This window comes from Electrophorus electricus, chromosome 7 (genome assembly GCF_041902795.1).
Source record: "Electrophorus electricus isolate QZ-2024a chromosome 7, ASM4190279v1, whole genome shotgun sequence".
Classification (NCBI taxonomy): domain Eukaryota; kingdom Metazoa; phylum Chordata; class Actinopteri; order Gymnotiformes; family Gymnotidae; genus Electrophorus; species Electrophorus electricus.
In genome coordinates, this window is record NC_137503.1 from 16,154,552 (window position 1) to 16,180,561 (window position 26,010).

General features: G+C 37.0%; 2 protein-coding genes across 2 annotated transcripts; one reads left to right on the plus strand and one right to left on the minus strand.

Moving 5' to 3' along the window:
• The first annotated feature begins 636 nt into the window (after nt 1-636).
• On the plus strand, nt 637-19,045 carry rims4 (regulating synaptic membrane exocytosis 4). Its single transcript, XM_027004997.3, has 6 exons — nt 637-2,032; nt 11,923-12,061; nt 16,045-16,157; nt 16,320-16,421; nt 16,717-16,856; nt 18,421-19,045. The coding sequence occupies exons 1-6, from the start codon at nt 1,936-1,938 to the stop codon at nt 18,637-18,639; spliced, it is 810 nt and encodes a 269-aa protein (XP_026860798.1). The 5' UTR covers nt 637-1,935; the 3' UTR covers nt 18,640-19,045.
• Nucleotides 19,046-19,832: 787 nt separating this feature from the next.
• Nucleotides 19,833-25,185, minus strand: abraa (actin binding Rho activating protein a). The gene is made up of 2 exons (XM_027004998.3): nt 24,541-25,185; nt 19,833-23,563 (listed from the first exon to the last, which is right to left on the minus strand). The coding sequence occupies exons 1-2, from the start codon at nt 25,132-25,134 to the stop codon at nt 23,126-23,128; spliced, it is 1,032 nt and encodes a 343-aa protein (XP_026860799.1). The 5' UTR covers nt 25,135-25,185; the 3' UTR covers nt 19,833-23,125.
• Nucleotides 25,186-26,010: the final 825 nt, after the last annotated feature.

The following is a 26,010-nucleotide window of genomic DNA, read 5'->3' on the forward strand; positions in this document are numbered from 1 at the left end:
GCTGTCTTGTCCATCAGTGTCTGACCTCACCAATGCTCTTCTGTTTGAATGGGTAAAAATACCCACTGACACACTCCAAAATCTTGTAGAAAGCCTTCCCATAAAAGTGGAAGTTCTTATAGTCGCAAAGGATAGACCAACTCTATATTAATGCCTATGGATTTAGAATGGGATATCATAAAAAAAAACATGTCATTTGTGAAATGTGTAGGTGTCCCAATACGTTTGTCCATATAGTGTATATGCACATTCACAAAAACTGGCTTTTCACTGGCCTTGTGCTATTAATTGGGGCCAACAAAGTTGAACAATTCTTGGTTACAGCATTTTTCTTAACCAACTGGCAATCAGTTATCAGATTGAACAGGGTAAAACAGTTAAACAGGCTTCACTAAATGATGGCAAGACAGCTTTAAATCCTTACAGAAACATTTTTGGTTTGTTCAACAATAACAATAATGAATCCTTTATAAACTGGTGTTTATTTGATCTACAGAAGCAAATAATAATAATTATCTTATATATATATATATATATATATATATATATATATATATATATATATATATATATATATATATATATATATATAGAGAGAGAGAGAGAGAGAGAGAGAGAGAGAGAGAGAGAGAGGCAGATGTGTTTTGCTTTTAGTTTTAGTATTAGTTCAGAAAGGTTGTTTTGCTTTCTACTTGCAGAAGAGTTGTGATTGTTCAGTGAAGTGGCACAGGAGCCATTTCAGCCAATTAAACATGTGAACACAGGAACACACTCAGCTACAGCATGACTCCTGAACACAGATGCCAGACTGCATTCTATATAATGCCTTCTAATATTCTAATAATAACTTTATATTATACAATGTTATTTTTTTATATGGTGCCAAATGTTGCAGAGGCAGATGCTTCATGAGCTTCAGGAAAAATAACCTTCTTGGCCATGTGAGAGGAGACTGAGATAAATAGAAAGAGGACAAGGAAGAGAAGAATGGAGTAAAATGCATGACAAAGAGAGACAGAGCATTAGAGAAAGAGAGGAAGAGAGAGAGAACAGAGACAGCGAGAAGCAGTATTAGTGAATAGATGAAACATATTCTTGCACAGCCATTGTGACAAGTCCAGACCACTCCCACACCCCCCTCCACAGTGTCATTGGCTGCTCCTCTGAATCCCAGCAACAGCTCCATGTGCCTCCTCCCCCTTTTCATCTCCACAAAGAGCTCAGCACTGAATGAACTGAATCAGCCTCAGATTGCTGGAATAGTACGAGCTTTTTTCCCTCTTCCTCTCTCCCTCTCTCCGTTTCTCTCTGTTTGTCTCTCTCATGCTATCTCTCCTCCTCCCTCTAACAAGCTGCATCATCGCGCCATCCAAACATCTATCTCACCAGTGCTCTGAGCGGAGTGGGATCAGCACAGATCAGCCCAATCGACACACACAAAAAAAGCAACAGATCATGCTGTCTACACCAGCCACGGCTCAGCTCACTCCAGACATCCGCTCCTGATATGAGGCTGTCTCCGATTTTTCCTCTTTCATCTCTCCCTCTGTTCTCCTGAAGACCTATCTACTGCCAAAAAAGGGCAAAAGGAGAACGGAAGAGGGAAAGAAAACAAAGACAACAAAAAACAGCCAGTGATCATCACGTTGGCTTCGTCTCGTCAGAGGAACTTTGGGATTCCTTACCCCAGCGTGGGTTTGCCGGTACGGAAAGAAGGAAGGGGCTTCTGGAATTTTGTTTCCCTCCTTGCTTTTTCCCCTCCATTGCTTTTCATCCCCCTCCCCCTGCTTTGCTCTTCTCTCTGTCGGCTGGCAAGGGGGCCGGTGAAAGTCCGCCAAGACGCCGCGTGCCGTGCTCCGCGTGAAGAATGCCCAGGCGCGCCTGCCTAGGCCGCCAGAGGCGGCACCGGCCCCTACACCCGCTGCCGGCCTCTACATGGAGCGCTCTCAGAGCCGCATGAGCCTCTCGGCCTCCTTCGAGGCTCTTGCCATCTACTTTCCCTGCATGAACTCCTTCGACGAGGATGATGCAGGTGAGGCATGTGTATGCACGTGGGAGGTGGGGTGGGGTGGGTTGTGACAACATGCGTGACCCTCTGTACTGACCATTAGCCTGTGGGTGTATGTGTGCTTCAACAGATATTGATAAGAGTTCTGAAACTGATTTTATATGTAAGTAAGCCAGGTCTTCAATATACTTCAGTTGGCTTTGCAAGTGTTCTTTCATCTTGATATTTGCTGAAGATCTTTTGAAAGTTCCATAAAGGTGTCTCCTTGGGGGAGTCACGTTCAATATGAGTTGCTGGCAGCAGCCATGCAGGCTTCAAAAGCTACTTGACTTTGGGTCAGTCTTAAAAGAGGCCACCCTAAGAGTTTTTTGCCTTTAAATTGAAATTATTTTTGTCTTTTGTTATGCAGTTACATGTTATGAAATTTTACCAGGTGAGTTTTTATCATATTCTTAAAGAGCAGCAGCGGTGTTGAAGATGGTGGTCTGAAGTAAATGTTTGAAACAAGATTAACAAGACTTGTATCATGGTTGTGTCATGCAGGAAACATATTGACTCAAATGACAACACACACACAAACACCACCTACAGTACACATTTATTCTGAAAAAGGTATTGTCAAGGTACTGTCAAGGTACAGCCTAATAAAACTCATATTATTATTAATTATGACAGACATGTAATAATCCAAAGCTAGTATTCCTATTAAAGTGCACTGTTTGCAGGTTAATATTTAGCTCATGGTCATGATCAGATGACATGATGCTGTTAATTTAGCTCATTAATCACATTTGACTTCTAGGTGTGTATACACACACACACACACACACACACACACACACACACACAGACACACACACTCTCTTGGCCACATTTGTGCAGACATAGTGACTTTGTCATGAGAAAAGATGCCATGTATAGCTGTTCATGTGTGCTTACACACAAACACACATTCAGACTGCAAACATGAATGAGGCATAATGAATATGTATGTTTCTGTTTGTGTATTTATGAGTTTTTTTTGTGTGTGTGCACATGTGGATGTTCATCAGATGGCAGTTATTTCACAAATGAGCTCATCACAAGGCCACATCCATCTTGACATCCATCTTAGCTATGAACTAATCCATACCCTGATCATATATGCAATAGTCTACTCAATGCATGCTAATTTCACTAATTAATATGTTAATAAGAGAATATTAGCAGTATACTCAATGAGAATCAAATTTAGTCAATGCAGCCAGAGATCTCTTATCTCACCTCTGTCACTTATGAAGCATTCCTAAATATTCTTTATAAACAGCACCGGGGAACACACACTAAATACTGACTATGACAGAGTTACAAATGAACATGTCAGAGTGTCACAGCTTCTGTAATAATGTCTATTACTCAATTCTGAAACCCAAAGACATGTCTGATCATAATTATAGAAACAAAATGATCTTGTAATAAATTGCCTCATATATTGTATTAATGATTTTTAGGAAGGACCCATTAATCTATGAAAATAGAGAAAATTACTAATGATCTGTCTATTTCAAAGCATACAGGGAAAAAGACTTAGAACATTTTTATTTTTTTAAACTTTTGTCACTGTAATTTACCATTTTTAAAAATGGTAGTTCATGGTTGTGCAGAGTTCATGGGATTACACTTCAGTTTTATAAATTGTAATTAGGAACTCTCTGATTACAATAGAAATGGAAAGTTCTAAACATGCTTAAAGAGCTATAATCAGTAATGTCAAAGTGTGTGTGATAAATGTTCATAGGTTTTGTTTTCTTGTTTTTAAAACATCTCTGCACATGTCGATTGAATTTATTCAAGGACTCTAGCAGATCCATAATGTATTGGCCATGTAAAAATCATGTAGAACAAATTTTAGGATTAAAATGATGATGTCATATAAAAATGACCATGTTTTTGTTTGCTCATCATTGATTTGTCAGTTAATTAATACGTCTGTGTCTTTTAATCATCATTTCTCTGTGGTAATTATTTTTTGATCATCAATGTGTATAACATTGTAAAATGAAGATAAAAATGTAGATACATAGTGAAATGTACATATATAAATCAAGATTTATATACATGTATATACATTTTATATCAGTCTTAAATACACATCACTGATTGAGTTCCAGTTAAGGATACTAGGCATCTAATGCAAATTGTCCATTACATAATTAATTCCCAGTGTTATCTGGATTGCTATTGTTTGCTTCTGACCACACTAGCTTATTATCTAAGATGGCACTTTAATTGACCTATACAACTGAACCAAAACCATTTTAAACATATATTGTAGAATATTTTTCTTCCATATCTTAAGTAAATGGACCAGCCCCTCCATACATCATGATAATTGTCAAATCCTGATCCATACCTTGAGTATTTAGAACCTATGGTTCGGTTTGAAACACCATGCTTCAAGTCTCATGGAAGACAAGCATCGAGACTATTCTCTGTCCTGGCTCCCAGATAGTGGAATGAACTTCCACTGGCTGTCTGGACAGCAGAGTCCCTTTCAGACTGAAGACTAATCTATTTGTGGAATATTCAAATGGCCACTGATCCTTTACCAATAAAATTCATACTATTGTTGGGTGACTGAAAGCATGTATTGTTTGATACTGTTTGTTATTACACTTATCATTGTATGATATAGACTTTATTGGTATCTTGAACTCTAACCTACTTTACTGGACACATTGGATACTGGATACATTCAATGAGAAATGACAAAACAATTTTGTAACGCTCTGGATAAGAGCATCTGCTAAATGCCAAAAATGTAAATGTAAATGTCAGTAATATCAATTTTGTACTCACTAGTCTGTTCACTTTATGGTCATTGTAAATTTTTGATAAAAAATCCATAAAGGTTCAGTGCATCATTAAAAGTGCTCCAAACATGACAGTCACCTTGCCGCCCACCCAATATATTCAAAATCTTTGTTGCTCATCCACTCTTTCATCCAATTTGCCACATCACTGTTTGACGCAATGAGTGCCCCCCACAGAGAAACAGATTTCTTGCTTCAACAGAATGCTCTGAAGTCCTCAAGCTTCTTAACCCTCCTACACTCACAGGTCCTGTGATGATGCCAAGGCCCAAAATACCTCCGAAAGAAACTCACATTCTGCCACTGAGCACGCACGCTTTACATGACGTGTAAGAGCGCAGGGGGGCAAGGGCAGAAAGACAGAAATGAGAAGGGAGGTCATTGTGATTGATAACACGAAAGCTCTCAGCCTGCCAAAGAGACGTACCGACTGTCAGCCGTGTGTTTGTGTGTGTCTGTGCATGTCTGTGCGGTGATTTAGTGGCTGCCAGTTTATAAATGTCAAAGTTGACCCATATACGGTGTCATTTTTATGTTTTATGTGCAAGGATGTTTCACAATTAGACAATTAGACAATAATACACTGGCCAATGGAAGGGTTAGATGATCAACTTCAATATCATGGGGACAAACCGTGACACTGGTAAATGTGTCCAGGTCACAGAACTGTGAAATGTCATACGAAGCAGCATTCATATCATATGTGATAAGACTTAGAAGTGGCACCTCAAGTCATTAATAACTTAACAAATTGTACACATGGTGTTAAACTTAATTTAGGCAGCAAATTTCTTCAAAGCTTGGTAAAGATGTTAGTGATGGCAGTGTTAAGATGTAAGTGCAGTGTTAATTTCCCACGTGCCTGCATGAGGTGCTGCTTATGCATGTGAGAAGGGTAGTCTTGGATCGATGGCAGATGAAGTAGCTATCGATTCCCAGTCATCTAGTGCAGGTGAGAATGCAATCTGTCCCACCTCCCCTTCCCCTCCCCAGAGGACACTTGGACTGTGAGTGGACTGGCAGAGATAGGTAAATCTAGTAGAAATATAAAACCTGTACCTGTCCTGTCTCGCTTTACAGTCTTTATTTCATACTGGCATATACTTTAAACCAACTTTATTATATATAGTTGGTTTAAATGTATAGATGACATCTGCAAAGAGTAGGTCTCATAACAGGATTTTGCTGTTCATATGCTATTGAGTGAAGTACTGAAAACATATGGTTTCCATACAAAGGCCTTTATCCATATTATGATCCTACAGTTATGAGACCATTTGATAATGGTACATTAGTTTTTCGGGAACTATAGGCCAGCAGACATATCAGTTGCATAAAGTTGCATAAACAGAATATTTAGGGTCTTACAAGTATTCCAGAAAAAGCATCATACTCTAATAATATTAAATTAACTCCTCCCTTGTTTATTTCAGACTGGTTTAACTCTACATTATGTGCACTGGACTTAAATGAGCACTGCAAGTTTCACTTCCACAACATTGTCCTGCCTATATATAAACTGATTTCTGGCAATGCCTACTTGACATTATCTTAGATTGATGCTTGATTACTTTTCACTCATCATTTTTCTCCCATGGAAAATATCCAATGTCTGGAGTACAGCTAGTAAGCTACACCAATGTCATTTGGCACGTGCCACTTTGAACTGGCATCACATTAAAGAACCCATGATGACAAAACAAGAGGTGGTATAGGCAGATGGTCTTATGTCATACACTGAAGAATATCCGGATACATGGGCTGTTATGCGCTTTGAATGTGAGTGGGTCAACCCCCCAAAAAATGTTACTGTGGATCATTTGTGTTCCTTAATCGCTGCAGTAACACAATATAGAAATTACATAGATGTCTTCCATCAAAGGGAGAAACCACTAAATGGCACTTTGAAGCAGTCATTTTTTTTTCATTTATTTAAAAAAAAGACTCTTATAACTAGTATTTTTTTCAACATGCACAAGGACTTGTCCATTAGTTTAAATATAGAAATTTGCAAGAGACAAAATAAAAAGAATAGTTTTATTTTTCCTTGCAATATCATCATCATACCAAGATTAAAAACAAACTACTGATAGAAATGTGTATGTGTACACACTCATATATGGATATAACAATTTTTATTGTCCAAATAAGCATCAGTTTCTCCTCGAAGTTGATTTAGTATGCTAGTAAGCAGTTAGTCAAGTTAGTTTGCTAATAAGCAGTTAGTCGAGTTAGTATGCTAGTAAGCAGGAACCTGCACATGACAACAGCATATGTACTGATCTGACCTTTGCAGTTCTGTGCAGTGAGTTTTGAGAGGCCTACATCATCCAAACTGTTAGTGAATCTAGTTGTTTAGTGATGGTTATGTAATCTGCTCCAATCCGTTTTTCTGAATGGTTCTACTCCTAATGGTCTACGGCTTAACACAATAGCCAGACACACACACATGACACTTTCTGCTACCTACTCAAAATATATTGTGAAGTGGTGCCTCTCCAGTAAGAGCATTCACAGTCAATTCAATTCATGAATGGGTGTCCTCTTCATTGAGTATAGGGCAGGAGAATGTTATGCATTGATATGTGGAATATACCATGCAGTCTAATTGAATTCTAGATTGAGTAATTCTCATGAAATCTGTTCACTTCCTGGAAAAGAATGCAATGCATCCAACAGGGCAAAGATTTCTATCCACAAAACAATTTTACTGCCACGCATTCAATGTCTAATTACAGAAATGAATTTTTTTAATCAAATGCATATTGTGACTATCACAGTCAATTTTTCTTCTATTAAAAACTTTATCATGAAGTGAAACATCATGTGCTTAGTTGAAAATGTTAACAAGATTACAAATACATATTGCAACACCATGTACAGAACAGCAAAGTAAGCCACCAAGTACATGTCTAAATAAAAATTCAAAGAATATAGCAATATAAAACAAAAGAATAATTAGGAGTTGAATCTTCTCAGCTCAATCAGTCTAATTCTAATCAAGCCAAATTTGCCAAAGATTAGGGTCTGAAGAAAATTGCCCATCATACATCATTTGAAAGAACAGAAAGAACATTAGGTCTTTCCTGCTTCTAATTCAAACCCTAGTTGCAAAACCCCTAAAATATCTCAGGTATATTAATACCATCATTCTCATACATGCTCCCCCATATCCACCTCCCCCATATCCAATTATAGCACAGACACAGACTACTCATTTTTATCCTCTTCTTTCCACCTCTTCTTTCTACCTCAGTTCATCTCAGTACTGCTCACTCAAAATGAATCATTTAAAGGCCAATTATGTGCCTTCCTGATTTCATTTTTGTACCAATGCCATGAGTGCAACAGTAGAAATCCATCCACACTGAATTGTATATATGTAATTTTTTTGAGGCATTTGATACATAGGCATAAATTGTAACCCATTGTCATTTGCACATTTTTCTCTTGAATCCTAGCTGAATTGTGGCGGTATGAATAAATATATTCAGTGAGTTGTTGACTCTGCTGGAGTCTTTGTTCTCTGTATGAACAGACCTTCCACTGTGATTTAACAGATGGACACTCTGAAGACTAGCACATGCTGGCCATGCTGACATTCTGGGGTTTTGAGGGGTTTTTAAATGATTAATCTCTTGATTTATTGTGTCCCTTTGGGAAATATGGGGCTATAACCCAAAGGAAATGTTATCCTGAGGGGGTGTAGCTTGTGTATCTTATTTATGTATCTTTTGCAGTTTATTGTCTTATGTGTGTTCTACAAGTAAAAAACATTCCTTGGCAAAATCATTATTAAGGGACCATAATAGATTTCATCAAAAATAATAATGTGACTGAAAGGAAATTAAATCTAGCAAACAGTAGTTAGTAAGGCTGTGTAAAGCTTAATGGATTATTATAGCATTGCTAGCATTAGCCTTTCAAAATGTAAAATATCCCTTTGGGGGTATGGAGGTGATTCTTTTAGTCATTTTACTTTTAGTTAGGTAAAATAATTTCCTGAAAACCCCAAAGGCATCCTGTTCCTCAGTGAAGAATGAAAGAACCTTGCACATAATTATGGGTGTTCATAATTAGAAGGCTTGCTTATCTGGACTGGGATTCAGAAATGATTCTGGTAAAAAAAACCAACAACTTGGATTGTTCTTTTTGCCTGAGTGCAGAGGGGATTGCTGCAGCACACAGCCGTCCATCAACATGAGCATGGATCAATAGGCTTCCAGCGCTTCCATACATCAAAGAATTAATAGGTAATTAAGGAAAGCTAGAGTAATAAAGTGTTACATGATGGAATGATCAATAGCTCAAGCCAAACGCAAAATTGACATTTTTGTTTGGGTCAATAGTACCTGGCAATCTATGGTGGGCTGCATTTAAATCGATTAGGTAGGATTTTAAGATTTCCTATTTAGCTTAATTTTGGAAGTGGGGAATTGGACCATGATGCTGACAGTACATTATATTAAAATGCAAGAATGTGTTTCTTGCACAGGAAAAAAATATGATAGCCTGTAAGTAGGATGTGAAACCTGATGTCTCGGTCCTTCTGTATAGAAAACAATGTTGTCCAAGGGCTCAGGAAGTTGAGAAAGTTTATCAGTCTTCCTGTGACTGCTTGGCATTTCATCATTCTGAGTGAAAATAAATCAATGTACCACCATCAGCGATAAGTGACTGCTGTAGGTGGTAAATCACAACTATGATGAGAGAGCAGCAGTGATCAGTGATTGATATGCAACATTGCTCTCCATCCAGTCACCCTGTATTTATGACTGGCATCTTGATTAATCTTTGAATTAATCAGTGAATAAGTATTATCTATCTATCTATCTATCTATCTATCTATCTATCTATCTATCTATCTATCTATCTATCTATCTATCTATCTATCTATCTATCTATCTATCTATCTATCTGTCTATCTGTCGGTCTGTCTGTCTGTCTGTCTATCTATCTATCTATCTATCTATCTATCTATCTATCTATCTATCTATCTATCTATCTATCTATCTATCTATCTATAAGCCATAAGATGGACATTTAAGAAAATCACCACATCATATGGCTACAGGGTGTAACTGCACTGCAACATGTGCCTCATCCAACAACGCACATTCATTTATCTCAGAGGACAGCAAGCTCTGCCACTCTTGATTCTGTTTGCTGATTTGGTGACATGACAAAAATTGCAAGAGGGAGCGGGAGGCATCCATAGACTCACACTGGCCTCGTCTCCCATAGCAACCCTGCTATCCTGGCTTCTTTTCTCCCGATACGTGGTGTTCCGGTGCAGACATCCCCCCCTCCTGAGACAGGGTAGTTTTCAGATTGCAAACCACACCTGAAATTCATGGACAGAAACAAAGAGGCTTGTATTTTTAGACACGGGCTAACTAGGGCATGTGCTGCTGCTAGTGTGAGGTGTGCAATAACCATGCTGCAGTTTTTTGTTTCTTTTTTAGGCTGAGAGCCATGCTACCTGTGGACAGAGTAAATCTCAATAGCAAAAATCTAACTGCCAACTGTTAAGGTGAGAAAGGTAGCTTGAGACTGTAACCTAATAGTGTTAGCCTAATAAAACAGTGAAAGACAAAATGAATATGTTTAATTGTAAACTAGGTGAATATTGTCATGATTACATCATACATCGTATGATCATACATCATTGTTCTCAGGCTTTGTGATATTTTATAGGCTCTGTTATGTTTTTAAAGTCCAGAGTGGTGATTCTACCAGTTGATTTGTCTCAAAGCAAATATTGCAGCAAATGATGGCATATTTCTCCATGAGATTGATTCACTCTAACTGCAAGCGCCAGTCCTTTATAGCCTAAAACAAAAACTGCAGCATTAATTTAGTATACTGCATCTGTATATAATTTGCACCATCTGAAAATGATTGATTACCACTGACAATAATTTTAATGAATCTGTGAGTATTTAGACAATAATGAAAAAACTCATTGACTTCAAGTGCACTTAGAATGGAAGCCTATGGGCAGTAGGAACCTTGAAACACCTCCCCAGTTGTATTTGTGTTTCTAGTCAATGTTGTTTTGTTTTCTTGGATGTGTGTGTTATGATTCAGTGGATTTTTCCATTCATTTCATGGCAAATTTTTTATGGTAATGGTTCATATGCTACAGATGCAGTAAACAGTGATTAGGTTGAAAAAATCTGGAATATACTTTAAAACAGTAATTAAAGTCTTTTATTGCATCCTCAGTAACAGTATCTTCTCAGATTCCATCTTTGCTTCACCAATTCCCATATAAAAAGATACATTGTTACTGACACAGTGTTATCACTTTTTAGCCCTTTTCAGGATGTATACATGTTAATCTACCTTTTGCTCCCAGATTATGCCATTGTTATTGACAGCATAAGGTAAAGATATTTCATATGGCTTCTACTCAATCAACAGCTATTTGTAGGAAATTATGGATGCTGTTTAAAATGGCATAAAAGTAAGCATCCTATACTCAACAACTTTTAGAAATTTTTGGAACTTTGTTTTGGGAACACTGGTATAGGCAATTACCTTTCTATTTTCACTTTTTAAAATAAAAAATAATAAAAAAAAAGTATAAAGGTATTTTTATAATAATGTGTAATTATAAAGAACATTGTTAAAATCGCTTCAGGAATAAATGTGCATATATAACCATATTGAAATAAATAATATTATATGGCTTTAATATATGCAGTGGAATACACAACATATTCAAATTGAAATGATCATGTTACTTTTTAAAAATAAGGAAATATAGGCAGTTCTTAGACAACTAGCCAATTTTTGAAAGAAATCTGCATAAATATATGAATATGCACATGGAACGTTATATACACACTCAGTATGACTCTCATTATGACAATGTGCATGTATTTGCTCAGTATGTGCATGACATGCACTCTGGAAATGCAGTAGTGCACTTGTAAGCAAACAACAACGATAATAGTCTGCACTTATTTTTGTTTTTTTATTTGTGTTTTTTTCTCCACTAAATTGTCCTTTTTGCTCTTTCTCTGTCTCTTGCTTTTCTCTGCGGGCCTTGCTCAGATGCGGAGGGCCGCAAGTTGAAGGGGATCCAGCGAAGCACAGAGACAGGACTGGCCGTGGAGATGCCCAGTCGCACTGTCCGGCAGGCCAGCCACGAGTCAATAGAAGACAGTATGAACAGCTATGGGTCGGAGGGCAAGTGAGTGCTGCGGTCGCACACAACTGCTCCTCATTCCTGGCCTTTCTGGAGCATTTTTGTTCTCTCTGTGGCATGAAAAATCCCATCTCCTTTGAACTGATAAGTGTTTGATTTCAGACTCATAGCGTGACTGTAGGATTGTAGCATAAACACATTTGAGACCGTGCCACTGCATGACTTTGTTCCGGGGTGTCACATCAAAGCTGTTTTGCTGCACCAGGTTATGAAGGTTACGTGATGCTCTTCGTCCACAGCAAGGTCTGGCATTGTTGATAGCTATAGAATGGAAATAGTGGAAATATAACAAACATGTCTGTGAACCACAGATCTCCTGTGCAGTATATGTCTGTGAATATGCCTGCAGGAGACTTTTGCAGTTTTGGAAGTGGTGTAGTGTTTTGCATGCCAACAAAAAGAATCCTTGTTTTGTCGAGGGATAAAAAAAAAAAAAAAAAAGTTTAAATAAACTGATTTGCCTTTTTAGCTAAGTTGCCTTTTAACTAGGGGTATACATTAAATCAAAGTTTCCATTCAAATCCTGGTATTTTAGTCTTTTGAAACAGAATCATTCTGGTCAGAGAAGCGAGATACTGGTACATGGCGTCTCTGGAAATTCTTTATCAAATAATAATTGAGAATGCAAACATAAACATGTTGTGCTTTGTCAAATGGATGACTCAGAATTTCAAGTTTAAGTTTAATGTCAATATTTTTCAAAAAGTCCTTCTCAAGGTGACATACCTAACAACAAAATTAATGACATCCATAAGGATTTACTGTTGAATCTTTGCTTTCTTTCCAATTGTTCATTATAAATTTATTATTTTAATAAACTATGTTTGATTGATTAAAGCCAATAACGTGTCATATCTGGCTGGCCACAAACCAATATGGTAGCAAAAATCCACCTTGTCAAAGCTGGATTACCAGGAACTGAAACATATTTGGATCACAAATCTCCTGAATGCTTAACTGTACATTACACAAATACACATATGATAGTGGCAGTAAGAACTAGGGTTTAGATGCCATCACAAAAGCATAATTGTGTGTGCTATTGGGAATCTTATCAATCTGGAAAATCTTAAAAATAATTAGATTTTGAACTTCTGTTGTTTAACATTTTTCTTTTATTGTTTTTCCTGCTTCTGTTTCAGGTTTGGTGTCTTTGTTTCTCTGATTTTTAGTACTGTGCTTTTTGTAGGTTAGGTGACATGACATTAATTTAAAGAACTGGAACATTTGTCTATTTTAGGCATCGGGATAGCATGTTTCAAACGTATGAAACGGCTCACTTAAAATCATACCAACTAATAAAACATTAACATTATTTATGTATGCTGAAAGGTATTTTTGATTTCTGCTGTCCATCAGCGCGTCCAGAAATACTAGCCCTGATTTAGAAATGTAGATATGTGGGTTTAACGCAGGGGCTGACACTGATTTTGAGCTTTTAGTTTCTAGAGGATAAGATAAAAAAATGAAAACAAAGAGTGAAAAAAATGAACAGAGATATTACAGAGGGTAAAAGGATTGGAATGAGATTAGAACTACAATATGATAAATAATCTCTACGACTTAGAGTCTGTGGAGTCTGTGGCTTGTGCCTGAGCTGCTCTCTTTCTCAGAATCAGACATACCTTTCCTATAAAACCGTCAGCAAACAGAAGAGGTTAGATCAGTATTTACAATTAGGCCTGTGCACAAATGCTTTCACAGCCAACATATTGGTTATGAAATTGAAATATGGGAATTGCTGTGAGTCAGTTATACATACTAGAAATTAAGGCCAGCGCATCAAAAAGTAATGAGGCATGACACTGACTGCATATATGCAAACCACTTTTCAAATCACCGTGAATGATTAGAACATTACGCTTGGATGTTTATTTGGCCTGTTTATCATATTGTCATATGATTGCTTTATTTTTAGCAATTTGTCTGCATATGCTGACAGCTGCTGCAATAAAAAGCAAATGTATAAAGCAAAGAAAATGTAAAGATCACTCAGGGGCACAACATCAAAATGTATTGAGGGATACAGAGAAGCAATGCACTGTGGGAATGTATAAGTGAGAAATTATGGTAGAGGAAAAAACTACAATGCACAAACAAACTTGGAACCCTGATGAATTTGGAATAAACTAGTAATAATAAAACATGAAGTTGAAAATTAATCAAAATAATAGAAGTAATAGAGTAAAAGCCCATATCAGAGCAGACAGGAGAGGAGAGGAGAAGAGAGGAAAGCAGAGGAGAGGAGAGGAGAAGGAGAAGGAGAAGATGTCTCTTAAGGGACTGTCAGTCTGGATATGAGGCAGCTGGTCTGGGCCATTCTGTCAGTGCTTTAAAAATAGACATGTGCAAAGACATACCAAGTGTCAGAGAGGAAAAGAGAGGGGAGGAGGTTTTATCAAGGAGAGGGTAGAATCAAGGACAGAATTCTGAAGGAAAATTAATACAAACTCAGACATGATTAAAAGAGAAAATCAAAGTATGAGCCTGGATCTTTCGACAATAAAATAAAATGACCAAGTAGAAGGTCATGTAGCAAAAGAGTTCAAAGCTTAGCTCATCACTATATTTTAGTTAGTTCTTTGTGTAGCACTGTACTAACATTTGGTACTGATGTTATTAAAAAGCAGACAAGCATCTTTAGTCTCTAGAAGAGTCTCTATGCTGCTTCATGCTGCCAAAATTTCACATGCATTAATTCTGTGTGTGTGTGTGTGTGTGTGTGTATGTGTGTGTGTGTGTGTGTGTGTGTGTGTGTGTGTGTGTGTGTGAGCTGGCACTACTCCAGAGAACCACTTTATTCTGGAAATCCCAAGATCAGATATCATTAAGTCCAAAGCTGCCAGTGTTCATTACACAAAAAGCACCACCTCTCAAGTCTCTATAAAATCATTATCGATACAGCTTTCAAGAAACAAATATGCTGATTACGAAGCCACAGTAACTTGCTAGTGTTGAAATACCTCTTAAAGATTTTAATTTTAACTCTAACTTTGTATAGCAATAATTGAATCTAAATCCTGCTGTACATTTAATTTAACCCTTGTGATTTTATTCTGCATGCCATGCATTTCATCTGAGATGAAAACTTCAGAAACAGACAAGGACCCATCGTTAAGTTTAAATGAGGGATTTTTTTGTTTCTTTACCAGCCTTATCTGGTTGATGGATGGTTGAGGTTTAAATCAATATTGATTCAGAAATTAGTTGTAATTTGAATGGCCTACTTCTGTCTTTAGCATGAACCTGATCTCATTAAGATTTTAGAGTAATTACTACAAATGAAGATAAGTTTCCTGAAATGAGGTCAATGGAAAAGTTTGCCCATGGACCTTACATAAAAAGCTTGCTGTCACAATTACTCTCTTCCAGCTTCCGTGTTCCGTGTTTTCCCTGTCTTGTGTATTTTAGCTCCATACCATAGTTTTGTTTTCTCCATCCCTCGTTTGATTTTCCACAACTGTCCCTCATTTAGTTCAGGTATTTAAACCCTGTCTTGATCCCTGTGTTTTTTGTTCATTGCATTTGTGTTTACTTCATTGCTGTTCCTTTTTTATTTGAATGGTTGCATTTCTGTGTGTGGTGGATGTATGAAAGCCTGTCTGCGTTTCAAAGCCTTTGTTTATGTTAGCCTGTTGTGTTATTCTAGCCTTCGTGTTTCCTAGCCTATGTTATAGCAGCTTCCCTTGTTTACCTTTGTTTGATCATGTATCCCCATAATCTCTGTGGTGGCTCTATGACCCTGGACTACTCTGACTGCGACTCTGGATTTGACCCTAATAAATCTCACTCTTCTCCGCACATGCATCCGCCTCCTTACCGCTCACAGTTACACTTGGTTTGTGCAATATCTTTGTTGTTAGAAATACCTATGAACTCTATGAGATTATACTGAAATGACAGCGATGTTAGGGATACGGCAATTAAAACAGCCTTAAGTTAATGTGGCCTTATCTTCTCCCTTCCAGTCTAAACTACAGTGGGATGTGTTTGGCTTCAGATGCCCAATTCAGTGATTTCCTGGATGGGATGGGTCCAGCACAGTTTGTAGGGCGGCAGACACTGGCTACAACTTCAATGGGTTAGGATCACACTGACATGTTCAATTTTATAAACATTAATAACAACTGTATTAGTGATCGCTATTATTGATTCACATTTAATATTAATAAATGCCCTTCATTGACGTTCAGGCTGATTTTGTGTGTATTTGTATACATATATATTTGTGTGTGTGATATAGGTGATGTGGAGATTGGTCTGATGGAAAGGAATGGACAGTTGGAGGTGGAGATCATACAGGCGAGAGGACTCATCATGAAACCTGGTTCCAAAGGACCTCCAGGTGATTCTCCTATCAAAGTGAACTTTGCTTTCTATTGTATCATTGAGCCCAAGAACATACAGTGCTGCAGAGGTTTGATTAGAAAGCTTATTGAAGTCTATAGACGATTAAATGATATAATACGGCATGTTTTGGGATTTTGAACAAAACCTGCAGTATTGGCATTGTACTTGTTTTGTGCTTCATTATCTTTGAATCTGAGCCATGTGAACATCTTTGTATGGGTTAAAAACACTATGTGTTTCGACAGTGTAATCTTGTGCATCTCATGTTTATAAGTCTTTTGTTTTTTCAGCGGCCTACATAAAAGTGTATCTTCTTGAGAATGGTATGTGTGTAGCTAAGAAAAAGACAAAGTCTGTGCGCAAGTCACTGGACCCCCTTTACAACCAGGTCCTCGCCTTCTCTGAGAGTCCACAGGGAAAGGTTGTGCAGGTAAACAATGCTGAAAATAAGTGCTGCATATACTGCAGTGGCAGTTTGAAAAAGCACATGTGAATTCTAAAAGAGAAACAATAAAAAGAAAAAAGTCATATAATATCAATGAAAAAGGGAAAATATAAATTTTTAATAAATAATTGGACTAAAATGTCAAAACATATGGCTAAGGATTAGTTCCCATGCAGACCCAAGATGCTTTGTTATACATAGATCACTTGAGAAGATTAAATGAAAACTTCAGGCTTAATGATTCCAAAATTGAGTTGAAAATGCAATTGTATCTTGCACCTTTTCTCAGTTGCATGATCAATACATTTGGCTAATGATCATTGGAATGTAGTATATGTATTACAGAGAAAGATAGCAGCTGTTAAATCAGCTTTTCCAAGTCCTTCTTATTCCATAATGAATGAAAATATTTGCATGAATGAGTTCACAGAGTTCAGAAAGGCTATGCATCTTTATCAATACATACATACATATATATATATATATATATATATATATATATATATATATATATATATATATATATATATATATATATATATATATATACACAAGTGACCTAAAACTGCCATCTGCAGTCAGCATTATATTTGTAAAGTAGTAGATCACTCTAAAAGTTAGCAATTCACTCATATCATTAGCATAGTAATTGAGAATCCACTGTTAAATGAATTATGTATTCGTTACTATTATCTGAATTACACAATATGTGAACCATGCACATAAGATCAGCAGTGGACTTGATACAACTTACTGAATTATTGTAAAAGGCTGACAAAAATATTTCAATTATATTTGAACATGTGTGCATAAAAATATGGATATTTGATTTGTGCAATTATGGTGTATGCAAAAATATCATACTGTATTTCTCACATTTTGACATTAATGGTTTAAAAGTGCTTTTTTAAAGCAATCTGACAATGAGTCATACAAGTAAAGCAAAAGAATATAATTGTCATATTTTTAAGTATTTTTCAACTTTATTCTTTCATAGAGGCATCTTAGTCCTAGTTAGAGAATATTAACATTTGTCTGAGACAGAAAGAACATTTAACAAACATCTAAAAGGAGTTTTAAGAGACCATTTTTGAAAGTGTGTCTTAATAAACATGAAATTATCTAGGAAAATCCATCCATATGGATAGACAGAGAGAGAGAGAGAGAGAGAGAGAGAGAGAGAGAGAGAGAGAGAGAGAGAAAGAATGAAAGCATGAAATGTTTGCAGTTCTGAAGAGTGAACATAAGTTAACGTGAATGCAAACACCATACATAGCTATTACATTTTTTTTTCTTCTTCTGCATTCATTCGAGCATTAATTAATGTACACAAATATACTGGGGTGATGAGCCAGTTATAAGTAAGTGGCCAGATCTTGCCAGACACCTTGATTCCTTATATATGTAAGTCATTATGTACAGTATTAGTCACAATGGACATTATTTAAACTTGATTTGTAGTACAGTAACACATCAAGTGCAACACAGAATACATTTCCTACTACAATATTTCTCTCAGAGAAAAAGTCAACATTATTTTCCTTCACAGATTATAGTCTGGGGGAATTATGGCCGAATGGATCGCAAATGCTTCATGGGTGTAGCCCGCATCCTATTGGAAGAGCTGGATTTAACAAGCATGGTGATTAGCTGGTACAAGCTTTTCCCCACCTCCTCCATGGTGGATCCCACAATGGCCCCACTGATTCGACACTCATCCCAGCTCTCCCTGGAAAGTACAGTTGGACCATGCTGCGAACGCTCGTAAGACGAACTGCCAAGTTTTTGTTTTAGTTTTCCTCTCTGAAAGGGCTCTAAAAGTCCCTTACCTTACAGCGCTGGTTGAGTATGACTGCAGCAGCTGAGCCATCTGGAGCCTTCTAGAATTCTCTAGAGCCCATCTGGAAAATTCTGAACCTAATTGTACAGGTTCTGAAGAAGTGTTTGTTAAACACACAATGATGGGCCAGAGGTGTGGCTTGAAGGCAGAAAGAGAATGAGTTCTTCGTTCATGTTTATGTAACTTGGGCTTTTTTTCTGCTCCTCATCAGTGGTCTCTGTGCGTCTTTCTGGAGAAATGTGTACAGCTTATGATTGGTTGCTATTGTCAGAGATGGTTGGTCTTATTTGTATTTAGTCTTTGAGAATGGGTGAAATGTTGCTTCTTAGGAACACCTAGCCATGAATTGGTTTGTGCAATATTATGTAAAAGTGGTGAAGGAGAAGTACAACAACAATCAGATAAAAGCTTGCCTTTTTTAGACTTATTGTTCACACGGGGGAAATGATGGAATAGATATACATGGAATGCTCAGTGATTGTAGTTGATGCTTGGCTCATACTCAAACTGTTTTTTTTTTTCTTCCCTTTTTAACTGTGCCAATTCTACCAGCAAGTGTCTTTACTTTGAGGCTTGGGCCATCTTTCATTGATCAGAATCTATGAGCTGATCCATCAGGTACACAGAGAATTAAAGGGACAGGGACTGTTTTCAGTCCTTGTTAACTTTTGTTGTGACAAATAATGTCACATATTCCAATTTAGGAATATTATATTGGGTTGCTGAGATATATATTTTTCACAGAGAATTCAAAAACAAATTATATTCTCTTTGTAAATGTAAGAGCTAATAAGTATTAGAATATTAGAAAGAATTTTCATGGAACGAATGCCAGTAAATATATTTAATTTAGCCACTATTACGTGTGATGGTCTAGTTGTGCACTTTATATATAAAATACCATTTTTCATTATATGCTTGCTAGCTCAGAGTGAGCCAAAGGTGGCTGTTATTATTATTATTAAAATTATTGTTATTATTTGAATCATACCTTTGATGTTGAAGATACAGAACCTTCAGTAGCAATGTTAAGGTTATAGCATTAGATAGTAGCATAGGCATGGCAGGCCTTTTGGCTCATCAAAATCTAATAAGATTTAGTAAGAGATGTATAGGAGGAGGGTTTTAAATGAAAAAAAAAATCTCAACACTGGTTGAGTTCAAATGTAGCAGCTGAGATACATAATCATGGAAATACTGTTACAGTGCAAAGCAGAGATGCTCTGTGCCATATTGAATACAAATGAAAGAGAACACGAGGATGTTTGGATTCTGTGAGTATGGATTTATTGTGAACTCTAAAACTTGTTCTGACATATCGACAATGGGCCTCTTTCACATGCTGGCATCTAAAAAAAGAATCTGAAAATGGACTGAAGAAATGTTTGATTTAAAATATATTACATAGCTTTGGTGTCTTTTCAATTAAGTGATAAAGGGAATTACTGATTTCTAGCAAGCACACCTTAAAAGGACTGTTTAGCCTATCAGAACTGACTTGGGTTAATCAAGCCATTCCATTTTGAACATTGCCATTTTCTCTTTTTTGGGGTAATTGAACATGTTCATCACCAGAAGCAATAAGAAGCAGTATACTCCGATAATTCTGAGGCACTACTGCATGTATAATGGAGACAATAAAAGCCAAGCAATTCATGCATCATGATAGACAGTGCCGAGTTCATGTAGCAATACAACATTAGCTTATGTTTGTGAATCAGTTCACAGGGCACAATGCACCAGAAAATGAACATTGTGTATCTGGAATTTTGTCTCTGGAATTCTGGAGTTTTATGCCAAAAACATTTTATTTGTAATGCAGTGTTGGAGGTGTTAAACAAATTCACTGAAATATCATTTGCTAAACTACAAAGAAAAGATTACTATGGATGATTGTTGTTCTCTGCTTACTATGGTAGGGGAATTGTCAGGACGTTATGTGCACGTTTGTCTCAATAGAAGTTGGATAGTAGTCTCAGTTGCAAGATGTGTCTTGTAAATAGGTTGAGCCCAGAGCAAATTAATCATACAACCATTACTTGAGGGTTCTAACCTCCTCTGAGGGACTATGTACTCTTGTCTTATTTGTGTCTTATTTTAGTAATGTGTGTTCAGTTGTTAAATGGGGATTTATGAAATTAATTAAAATTATATAAGTTAAATTAGATTATGGTGGAGACTGAAATTGAGATTAATGATTATCAACTATTATTTTGTAAGAATATTACTCTGACAGTGTATTTTAAATAGTGAAGTCAATAAGGTATGCCCCTGATTACTATTTAACCGAAAATGAATGCTGAAATGTTTACATTAGTTTGGAAATTTTATTTACTTTTATCAATTAACTTTAATCATTCTCTTTTAGATTTGTTTATTGAACAATTTAATTGCAGATATGTTACTTTAATTGATTAAATATTGAAAGACAAAGAACCTTTAGAATGTACAAATATCTATATTCTTAAATGACTGAATATGTAGCTAGAAACAGTAGTGAGGACACATTAACCCCAAGGATGCATTTACCACAGGTTTTAAAATGATTCCAATTGTAATACCAGAAGGTAAACTATTAAGGGTGTGCTTACACATTTATCTTCTGAGATTTTTAAAATGTTGTCATTGTCATTAAATTGTCATTATATTGTCACTAGCTTTTGTTTTAAAACAAACATATAATTTATGTTATAGAGGATGGTGGTGGTGGGGGGCTAATCAACATATTATTTAATGTGATGCTGTGATGAGTTTATTTTCTTTGTAGAAAAAATGTGTTTAAGTCCTTATAATTCATTATATGTAAATTTGACCCATTTGAAGAAGATGACATAGTTGAGTAATGCACAATTTGGTGAATTGTTAATCTGTTGAAAAATGTTGTAAAGAATAAACTAGTTTACTCAGATTTACAAAATGTGGTCATGTGGTAAGAGAATGAATGATGGTTGATTTAGGGCTGGGTGAAGCCTGCTTGGGAAATCCAGTGCACAACTTGTGAGCTAAAAAACCATGGCTCAACTGTATCTTAAGTTCAATGGTTAAGATACTTTAAAGGTCATCACATTGTATGAAAATGGTTCCAAATATGACATTATGCTACTCAAAATTAGCATTGATTGATTTGTCTCATTGAAATCATGCAAACAAATCTCTCAACAACATAGTTGTAATGCAAAATTACTGTTCAGTGCTTAAAGGAAGAGGGAAGTGATAATCTTTTTGTCTACACAGTGTATTTCAAGACTGCCAGCACAATGGTGGTTAGAGACGTTTTAGGCAAATGCCCTGAAAATCTAATATTACTGTGTTGAATGTTGGGCTGAATGTAGACAAAGCCAACATTCAGAAAAATGTAATGACAATTTTTAGATGCAATTTGTTTTATGTAAACCACACATATTATAGTGTTTATCCTGCTGGCAGACTGGCTTACAAATTCATTTCTAACTTGAATGAGAATTTTCAAAATATGTTTAAAGAACAAGCAAAAAGAGGCATCATTATCCAATAAGACTTAGATTTTAACCTAGATACAAAGAATTATGCATACCCATCGAACAAAAACTGCTGAATCCCAATTATTTACAATAAATGCTTCTGTTAGAAGAATACTATGCTTTCCCTTTGAAAGATGTATTCACACTTACCATCTCTGAAAAATTCAATAATGAAAAGATTATGAAAACAAATAAATAATTAATTAAATTAATTTGAACACAACATGTTTGAATTCAAGGCTAACAACAACCAATAAAAAATGTAGAACAATTTCACATAAACCAGCACATGTCCAACAAGGTCATAATGCATTGAATATTTTTAGATGTTGAGGCTGGTATGGTTAATAGTCTTGGCAGGCCTAGAGTTTGGTGTAAGACCAATATGACAGTCACTCCTCCCTTGTATACCTGGGAGAATTGACCAACTATGTATGTAAAAACTGTATTCTGATGCTAATTGTATTAATATTTTCAAATTTGTTTGTACAGTATTTCTACTGCAGACATTGTAAATGAGCATATGTTTGTAATAGGTGTAAACATGTTTACACCAACTAGTGTTTTGTTATAATTATTCACCTTTGAAATTGTGTTCCTAAGTAACCAGCTCAACTAGACCTGTATGTGCAATTCTTGCATAAACTGCTACTTTTAACTATTGGTTTATACTCACTTGACAGAACGATAAAGGAATTCTTAAAGTTGCTATCATTGTTAATAATAAATACAAGATGGTGGGAGACAATGAACTTATTTCAGTTTATGGATACACTTATTAGGATACCTTGGTTAAATTGGTACTTTGCATAATTCAAAGCATGCTCAGTGTTTGTGAATCTCACCTTGATTGGTTTAGTTGCTTAACGTCTGACTACAGTTCAATGTGCTAGTTTTGTCAATATCCCAGAACATTACACCAGCAAGGTGATTTTGACATCATCGTCCCGGCCCTGCCATAGCATCTCGCCCTCAAAGTCCACCATCTTGTGCTTGCGGCAGCGCAGCAGAATTCCCACCACCTTATCAGAGATCTTGACGTAACGGTCGAACAGGTGACCAAAAGTCACGTAAATGCTTCCTTGTTTGTCTCTCATGCCCATGTCACGGATGATGAAGCACATCTCATCCATCTCGCGGCGGATGTGCTTCTGGGCGCGATCTGCTCGCTGAGCCGTTCTGGAGCCCTCTTTGGGGCGACCGTAGCCTGCATCACCCTTGTGGAGTCGAGTGGCCATGGCATGTTTGTAGTCAAAGTCCTCACTAAAAGGGTTAAGTTTCTGACCCTCAGCGTGCGCTTCTGCAAACTTCTTCCATTTGTTCTTCAGGTCATCCATTGTGCTAACCTTTATCTGCAAAGTAGAGAGTGCTAAAACTGAACTATGATCTTGAACATTATTTTCATTTGAACAAGCAACACAGGTTTGAATTTACTCAAGGAATATTTACCCACTTATTTTGAAGGTATGTGACTTACGTATTACCCATGTATTCTGAAAGTATGTGACTTACATTTTACAACCCATGTATTCTGAAAGTAGCCAAACTAATGAAAACATTTCTGACATGTTAATTTGGATTAATATATGGTAGTTCACCACCAAACTTTTACGATGCAGAAGATGTACAATCAGGTAAAAAAGATTTAACTTCTTGTTGTGCTAATTTGTCAGGGATGGATTTTTCTATCTTCCAAAGTTGTTAGCTAGGGGATTAAAAGGCACAGTGTCTCAATTAAGTCTTGTTTATGAACAGAGTGAGTCAGCTCATCATTTGCCAAAAGCTCACAATGTACTGTTCTCTTTTTGCATGTGTGAGACTCGAACTGCTTGGTATTTTATGTGATATCCTAAAAGGCTCTTATTCTAGGCAGTGTCCTGTGCAGTGGGAATGTGTCATGTTAATCTGGAGACTGGAGGCCAACAGCCAGAACAATGAGACAAATAGCAGAGTGACACTGCTGTGATAGTTCAGGGAGCCATGCGGCTCTGTTTGAAGGTCAGATAGATAAACCATGTACTGTATTCTATTTGCATATCTTCCACTGCAAGTAAATATTCAGAATACTGCAGTGTCGTCTAGAGGGGAAAATATTAATGAGATACACAAGTATGTGTACGTGTATGGTGAGGGAGAGGGGGGGTTTAAACAGTGAGGATTCTGAGAACAGTTAGCTGCTCAGTAATGAATGACATTCACTCTCTTTGCTTTGAAACTGTCATCAATTAAAAAAATTATTTGTTTTCCCTATTAAAAAAACTGTGGACATGTTCATGAAGAGTGGACTAACACTGTAAACAAGGAGGTTTGGTTGATACGCATCACATACCTTGGCTTTGCTAATTAGTTTATTTTCTTCAGGCTCACTTTGATCACTGTTGTCACTTAAAGACACATCTTCTCCAAGTCCGCTGTCCTCAGTTTCTATACTACTGCTGCGAGACATTTCCCTCTCTTCTGTCTTTCTCAGGGCCGTTGTTACAGCTGTAACCTTGCCGACACAGTGGCGCCTTCTGGTGGGAGATTTATTCCCCAGGCAGTTTCTAGGCTCCTCGGGTGCCAGCTGATTGGAATGGATCTTCTCTTTGTTGGAACTCACCAGATTATGGCTGCACTCTCTGCTCTTTGGTGTGATGGTCTTGCTCATCATGCATGTCTTGATCCTACTGCTGCTGCCATCTTCGGCGTTTATGGCGATGCGTGGTGTGACCAGGAACTTGGTCTCATTCCTCACATTATCCTTCTCTTTGGCTTGCTCAATGATGGAGTCAGGAATCCATCCTGTTGGGATGGTGTCTTGTTTGTTAGTGTGCTCATTGGCCCAGGTTTGCCAGCTCTTGGCCAGGCTGGCCACCATGGAAGCCACCCTGATCTTCCTTACAGCTCGGCTGAAGGGCTGACTCTGAGTGGTAGTCAAACTCATGGTCAATGCACTCTGTATGGAAGTTCTTAGCGGGACACTGAGCTTTTAATATGACACGAAAGAGGAAGTACCTCCCCACAGATGGGAGGTGTGGCATTCCTATTATGCACATGGTGACCACCGAGACCCCTGAAATATTAGCAGAATTTTTCCTCTGTGGGGGCAAAGGGGTGACAGGTGGCCATGCCAAGAAGTGTTGCCTCACTCCTGTCTAGCTTTGTAATCAAATAAAAATCTCATACCACAAGAGAAAAGGTTGCATGTCTTCATTTAGGAGTCACTTGCAAGTTACAGGCTTGTGTAATGTATATATAAATACACAGCACATCACAGAGATAACTTTGGTCACAGATTAAAAGGCCTCTCCAAGCACTGCCTTATGTATTGCCAAAGAATGCTTTGTGGAGCTTGCCAGCACTCTGTGTGAAGGGCTATTTTTGCATTTTGGCTGTTGCATTTTGTGCATGTTCTAGCTTCCTCTGACTGATACACAGGCCTGTTCTGAAAGCGTAAGCTGGGCCTATTTTAGGGAGAAGAATCGTGTGCAGAAAATCTGGGATGAACAGAGGACTCTACAACAAGTCTGCTCTGTTTACAGTACACAGACGATATAATACATCATTTAAGACGTATCATTTGTGAGACTGAAGCCCTAAAATATTAAGTAAAGGATTATGAGAGTAAGCATGAAGCATAATAGTAACTTCATAACTTAACAAACGGTAAAATGACTCAGTAGTGTTTTCACACTAGGATGAAAAATATAGTCAAATTCAATAAAATACGTTAAATGAAAGCTAAAGGAAATCACTTCTATAGCTATTGGTCTATTTAACATGTTGAACTGCACATGTTGGTTCCACAAGAATTGTTTGG

Bases quoted from the DNA above. Each gene is read 5' to 3' on its own strand.
- rims4 (XM_027004997.3), top strand. From the start codon at position 1,936: ATGGAGCGCTCTCAGAGCCGCATGAGCCTCTCGGCCTCCTTCGAGGCT. The intron at 16,158-16,319 runs GTTAGGATCACA...TGTGTGATATAG, and splicing joins ACTGGCTACAACTTCAATGG to GTGATGTGGAGATTGGTCTG. The intron at 16,422-16,716 runs GTGATTCTCCTA...TTGTTTTTTCAG, and splicing joins TGGTTCCAAAGGACCTCCAG to CGGCCTACATAAAAGTGTAT.
- abraa (XM_027004998.3), bottom strand. From the start codon at position 25,134: ATGAGTTTGACTACCACTCAGAGTCAGCCCTTCAGCCGAGCTGTAAGG. The intron at 23,564-24,540 runs GTATGTGATGCG...TCTACTTTGCAG, and splicing joins AACTAATTAGCAAAGCCAAG to ATAAAGGTTAGCACAATGGA.